This window comes from Notolepis coatsorum (assembly GCF_963971535.1).
Source record: "Notolepis coatsorum genome assembly, chromosome: 1".
Classification (NCBI taxonomy): domain Eukaryota; kingdom Metazoa; phylum Chordata; class Actinopteri; order Aulopiformes; family Paralepididae; genus Notolepis; species Notolepis coatsorum.
The window spans coordinates 231,786,450-231,793,563 of NC_140165.1; the positions used below are offsets into that span (position 1 = coordinate 231,786,450).

Genomic DNA, 7,114 nt, shown 5'->3' on the forward strand with positions numbered 1-7,114 from the left:
TATAAGTAATACTGCTGCATGTGATGTTGGTGTCGTGCAGCATTATGCAGTTGCTCATATTCCTACTGTTCCACTGTTAGGCCCCTAGAATGTTAATCTGTGTGTTTGCTTCGCCGCCTGCTTATCTCAGCCACAAAATACAACTCCAGCTTTAATGCATGCAAGCTTATCATTTTATTCTGCAACATAAAACCTTTCACAAACAAAAGTCAGCAAAAGCTTGTTGAAAGAACAATGGCATGATATGTAGACGAAACAGAGTTTATTTTGGGCTACTTCTATCTCATTAGGAATAGCAGAATGCATGATGTCTCCAACGGCAGGGTTCCATCTATCTCCATGGGATTGCTTGTTCACATAATGTGCGCGACACAGCATCTGTAGGAGAGACAACAAAAAGAGATATAATATTGAAATTTAGGCTTCCTAATGACTAGCCTGTCACACCAGGCATATAATAAAGCTCAGTGGCTAATCTGTTCACATCTAACAATGGGAGTTTCTCTCTGGGAAAATAATATCTACCGGTATTTCATTTTTATTTATTTTTTAATTTATGTAACCAGGCAAACCAGTTGAGAAGTGATTTACAATGACGGCCTGTTGTGAAGTTCACGAGGGGTAGTGATGTAATAATTTGTGCTAACGAGGGGAGATGCCTTACCCCATGTATAATCATGTAATACCCCATTCAATGGCATCCCTTTCATTAGATTGCATTACATTAGATTCAAAGGTATTGTCATCATACAGTTAGGACAGCCGAAACCCTTCAATATCTGAAATTAAACAAAAATAAGAAAATAAACTAACGTTCTTACTGTCTTATACTGTCATGTACTCTTCCTACTATACTAAGTCTTATACTATGTCTTTATGAATGAATGAATGACTTTTATTTATATAGCACCCTTCACAGCACGAATGCACAGGGTGCTTTACACTACAGCTAGTATATAAAAAACAAAAAGCAGAAATAAATGACAACAACAACAGACAGCAGTTAAAAACAGTGAAACCAAATAAAATAATAGAATACAAGAATTTAAATAAAATCATCAGTCACTAATTAAAAAACAAAACTATAGGAACAGTGAGGACAAGAAAGAGTGCCTATATATGACCAAAGGCCTGTCTAAACATATGTGTTTTTAGTTGTTTTTTAAAAGAGTTTTCTGAGGGGGCAGTTCGCAGGTCCAGGGGGAGAGCGTTCCAGAGCCTTGGTTGCCGTCACCTCGAAGGCTCGATCACCCCATGTTTTGAGCCTGGACCTGGGGACCACCAGGAGGTGCTGATCGGCAGATCTGAGTGAGCGGGTGTTTACTACTATGCACTCATCACTGCAGCACCCAAGTTTCAGCACTGTTTGATGAACATTGTTACTCAGTTGTAAGAGTCGTACCCTTCCTGCTGTCTTGTCATACAGAACTTGTAAGTCACTTTGGATTAAAGCGTCAGCTAAATGACAACATGCAACATACAGAAAAAGAAGTTTGGCATCCAACCAGAGTGCAGATGTAACAGTAAAGTGCAACAGTAATATACACAGGTGATTAAACTGGGTATAAAATATATAAATGAGTACTAGCGAGTGTAGTGCTAATCAGATGTATGTACAGAGATGTAGTGTTAATAGTAAGTATTAATGTAGTATCCCTCCCCCCTCGAATGACCCCAGTGATACGGCGTGGAGTCTCTAGACTTACACAAATCCTTTGGAGCAGCCGAAAGGCCCGAACGGCAGCTCGGCGGACTGGCATACGGAGCGGCAGGTCCCGCTGGAGCAGCCCGGCGGCCAGCCGGGGAAGTTAGCGGCCTGGCCGAGTTGAGCTAGAGGGAAAACACAGAAGGCCTTGTCTTCAGATGTGATACAGTATATATCCATTTGAGACACATTTATTAGGTTTCTTTTATTGGTCCACTTTTGAATGAGACGTTAAGCTAAAACAAACTGTTTGATTTGAGTGTCCTTGGGTGAAAACCTGAGGCAGGACGTTCTACTAAGAAACATTCAATTGTGAAACTATATGCTGTCCTCTGACAGATATACCAAATTTCAGGAAAATCTTTTTAAATGTCCTCCAATAGACACTGAAATGATACAAAAACAACAACAACAAGATAACTCAGACTTACCCGCAATGGCCAAATAAGCCAGGAGCATCAAGAGGCAGATGTAATATTTCATGATAACGCAGTTGAAGAGTCCTTCTTGGTTGCTGTACTGTACCAGATTTTATGGAGTTTTTAGCTGTATGAGCGCGTCACACACAGCCTAGAAGTACTTAACCTAATAAGAGTCATGAGTGATGGAGACGCAGAAAGAGCTTGTGACCCAAATAAAGAGCCAAAAATCATTATCCCTCCATAAGTGGAAGTACACCTAAACATTGAATTGACTTGAACAAACGCAGAATCTCAATAAAAGATCCTATTGTCCCATTCATTGGCTCATTCACTAAAATGTGTCCCAGAAGAGAGAGAGAGAACAGTCACACAACTATGAAATGGGATCCACATCTTACAGGCTAGTAGGATATATTAAATATTTGACACTTTAATCTTCAATGTACATGCTATCTGTATATGCATGTGTAGCAGCCTGAAAATATTGTATATTATTCAGAACTGCTGACTTGTGTTTTATATCCCCTTTTGTACACAAAGACATCATTGATATTCCCACGAGCAATGATATGAGTTTCTCTTCCTTCTATCGACTGAAGTATGGACCATACACAGTATCGCTGGACCATAATCAACATCCTTCCCTGTGTGACTAGTAGGCGGGACCAGCAGGGGGCGGTGTCTGACAGAGAGTGTTGGAGAGAGATGGAACGTGATATATGGGAGCGGAAGACGGAAAGAGAACCTCTTCGGCAGTGAACTTGAACACGAACAGTCGCAACGGACGGGGGCTCTGGAGAGCCCTGTTGCAGAAGTTATGTTGGAGAGCCCCGTGGGATAGCGACGGGTGATAGGAAGTACTTGCTAGTTGACGCGACATCCTAGGAGTACCAGCGATAGTGTGTGAGCAAACGGTACAGAACAAGGTACTAACATTATCGGGTTACAGTAGTTACTGTGTGCGGTATAAGTAGCGTGCAGCTAATAACATATCTGAGTCCTTAGTAGTCGGGTTATAGCAGTTACTGTGCCGGTATAGAGTGCGAGCCCAGATACGTGCGTGGACCTACAAGCAGTCTGCTCCGGCCGTCAGCAGCTGTCTTCACCGGCGTTCTGCATCAGCTCTGCACCGGCTGGGAGCAGCCAGCACGGGAGTCGTCCCGTCCAGCAGAGGTCGCCAGCATGCGCTCTCAACCCACCACTGCCCCTGCCCCAGCCCCGCTTGCTAGCACCTGCGACGAGAGCGTTTGACGCCATCTTGCCACCAGGACGGTGGTGGAGGGCTCCGGTGCCCAGGATCTATTGCACGTTACACAGTGTGGTGCGGCCTGCGGGCGAATTGAACACTAACAACCAGTGTCTAAGGGGTACCCCAGACTATATATGCCGGCATTAGAATAGGGCTTTTTGCAAGGTATTAGTGGGCCCACACTTTTGTTTTCGTTCCTTTCCTTTGAGCGTGATAACATGTGTGTTTAATAATATTTTCCCATCCAATTAACCCTTTCCCTGTGGGGAAGTTACAGACCTGGTGCATTATAATTAAAGCCTTTTGAGGTATTATTCTGGCCGTATAATTAAAGCCTTTTGAGGTATTATACAGGGTGAAGACCCAGACGTGGGTGATGAGTCAAACACAGTGAAGTATATTATCCCTGATATTAACCCAGAGGTGGGTGTATAATATACGTGTTTATGAGGTATTGAGTTGCACACAGGAGCTATAGTAGGACTTCAGTCCAATTGACCACTAGTAGTAGATCATTGTAACTGACCAGTACATAACATTAAAGAATCGGATGGGAGATTTGGTGTGTGTGTCTATCCATGGGCCGGTTGACAATCCTTTTGGTGTGGGTAATGTTAATATAATTAACCCTTTCCTATTCCACCGTTCCCTCTTCATTGTAAGGTTTCTAGGGTCATTGAGGGAGGGTACTGCTTGCGGGGGGAACTCCGAGTATTTGATTACAATTCAGTCACGAGGTGTGGGAGGGTTTAAGGAGCAACTGGGGGGAGTGGGAGCGTGTTGGGGAGTACTGCTGACCGCCCTGCTGCAGGGAAGGAAGACCAGAGTACCAGACCAGGTTGGTAAATCCCGGGCCCCATCCACTCACACTACCAGCCTCCAGTCGACGCCCCAGGCCCAAAGACGAGGGTGCAGTCCGACAGAGTTCTACTGTGTCCAGCTACCTCGTGACTGCCAGCAACCGTTCCCACGAAGCAGGGATAATCCACCCTGTTACACATGCTATCTGTACATGCTTTCATGCTATCTGTATAATAATGCTGTATATACCATATATATATATATTTTTTACTGTATACTTACAGATTTACTACCATATTATCTTCATACCTGTATCACTGTACATATTAATATTACAACTATGTACATACATCTGATTAGCACTACACTCAGTAGTACTAATTTATATATCTTGTGCCCAGTTTAATCACCTGTACATTGTATATTACTATTGCACTTTACTGTTACATTTGCACTCTGGTTGGATGCCAAACTTCTTTTCATTGTACTGTACTTGTGCTGTATGATGACAATACATTTGAATCTAATCTAATCTTCAATTGACTATATCTTACATCAACACAGTGAGATAAGCACAAGGGATGCAACAACATGAATCAAGCGTCGTCCAGAAGGTTTATCTGAGCACACAGCCAGACGGTGAACACAGGAAACTTCACACCTGGTCTTCCAACAATGTAACCTCATTTTATGTAACTGCTACTGTACTGTTGATGCTGTTGCTCTGGACTGCTTTATGTCACACAGTCACTGTAACATCAATGACCATATGACTTAAAGGGGAAGTACGCCCAATTTCTGAATTCATACAGAACTGTCTAAGACAGTCCAAAAATATTTGTTTTTTTGTGAACAAATGTTTTTTTTATTTTTTATTTTTTTTGACATGACATACAAACATTTACAGTAGAAATCCACTATAAAACACATAAATGCTCTTACTCGTCCCCCCCCCCACCGGACCCCCCTTGAATACATCCATTATTCCGTTTGATACCAAGGATTAATAGTTCATATAATGCTTTATCCTCTCCACCACTTCTGACCAGATTGCTATGCTGGCTTCATTAACACCTAGAATTCGTGCGGTAGATATCTCTAGGTAAATCACATCAAGATAGGTAAGAATCCATACCCTCCGGCACATTTTATCAGGTTGAATGCAGCGTGATGCTATTAGCTTTTTGGCAGCCGTAAGACCGGACAAGATTAGCCTCTTTATATGTACAGAGTATGATAACTGAGAGACATCATTCAGCAACAATACAGAAGGCATTACAGGTATTGTCAAAGACAAAAATCCTGATAATAGTGTGGTTATTTCTTCCCAAAATATGGTGGACATTCCCAATACATATGCATAAATGTACCACTATTTTTTTTCATCAAATGTGGGTAAACTATGAACTCCAGTCAATGATCATACAGTGTCAGGTACCCCAACAAGCACTGATTTATATAAATATTATAATATAATAAATTATATAATATATATAATTCGATTTAAATAGTATTCTTTTCTTTTATTACTTCAAAGATTATTTTTACAGCATATCTTGAATTCATCTGATACTAATATAATTCTTCAGTTTGTATTATTCTATTATGTACTAGCCTTTTATTAAAGCTTTTTTACTTTTGGAAGTGTCTTGGATTAGCTTTTTCTGTTTTTTGATGTATTTCCCTCTCCTTGGTCCAAACAGCGCCTTCATACAGCTTTGCTCCACCAGCATTTGAAGCTGTAGCCCTCCTCAATTTCTACTTACTAATACAATTCCACTTTGAATTTCAAAGCTAAACTGTATTTAACAAACAAAGGTGGGTGGACTGACTTAAACTGGGTTTACCCGTGTCTTGTGATTGGTCATGTGCAATTCTGAGCCAAAGTAGGCTACAGTAATCTAATGCACGCGAATACTAATGAATGTCCCCAAGGGGATCAATAATAGGCCATAAGGTGAACCCCGTTTTCGTTTCATCCCGTTCCCACCATGGGGAACTACGAATTTGTCACTCTGGGTGAAAGATCTATTGGTGTAGATTTAGGAATCAAATGTTCTCCATCTACAATCCTGCCGGTTTTTCGCAATTATACTTTTAAAGTTGGGACTAGATCTTTCCTCGCGAACGGATACTTTGGTCATCGCTAGGGATGCCCCCCGGACCCCGGTTCTAAACGGGAACCGGTACTGAATTAGAAAAAACCGGAGTATTAATAAGCTCCGACGTTATCGGTACTGCTATCGATACTCGAGAAAGTATTATTATTATGAGGTTTTTTTTCCAGGAATTTAAACGTTGCAAACTATCTCTCCTCTCTCTGTCTCTGCACGAGAAGCGAGCCGCAGCAAGCCATTACACACACTTGTCGCGAGCCGCTCACACTCACACATACACGGGTAGGGACTGGAGGTGCCTGTCCGTGGCTAGCTACGTTAGCTACGGAGCTAATAGTCAGTTTCAGTGTTGCTGGATGGTACACTCTAACGTTAACGTTATGCCGAGTTCATACTACACTACACGTATGAACTCGACATAGCGTTAACGTTACTCCGTGTCCATGAAGTGTTTAATTAGCAGCAATCTGTTGTTGAAAATTTAACGTTAACGTGGCTAGCTACGTTAGCTACGGAGCTAATAGAGTGTACCATCCAGCAACAACGTTAACGTTATGCCGACTCGCCGAGTTCATACTACACTACACTTATGAACTCGACATAGCGATAACGTTAATCCGTTTCCATGAAGTGTTTAATTAGCAGCAATCTGTTCTGTTGTTGAACATTTAACGTTAACGTGGCTAGCTACGTTAGCTACGGAGCTAATAGAGTACCATCCAGCAACACTGAAACTGACTAACGTTAACGTTATGCCGACTCGCCGAGTTCATACTACACTACACGTATGAACTCGACATAGCGTTAACGTTACTCCGTT

At 41.9% G+C, this 7,114-nt stretch overlaps 1 protein-coding gene across 1 annotated transcript; it reads right to left on the reverse strand.

Moving 5' to 3' along the window:
- Window positions 1–240: 240 nt before the first annotated feature.
- defbl1 (defensin, beta-like 1) lies at window positions 241–2,269 on the reverse strand. Its single transcript, XM_084314928.1, has 3 exons — window positions 2,137–2,269; window positions 1,707–1,830; window positions 241–378 (listed from the first exon to the last, which is right to left on the reverse strand). Exons 1-3 carry the CDS (start codon window positions 2,186–2,188, stop codon window positions 354–356), a joined length of 201 nt encoding a protein of 66 aa, XP_084171054.1. The 5' UTR covers window positions 2,189–2,269; the 3' UTR covers window positions 241–353.
- Between the last annotated feature and the right edge of the window lie 4,845 nt (window positions 2,270–7,114).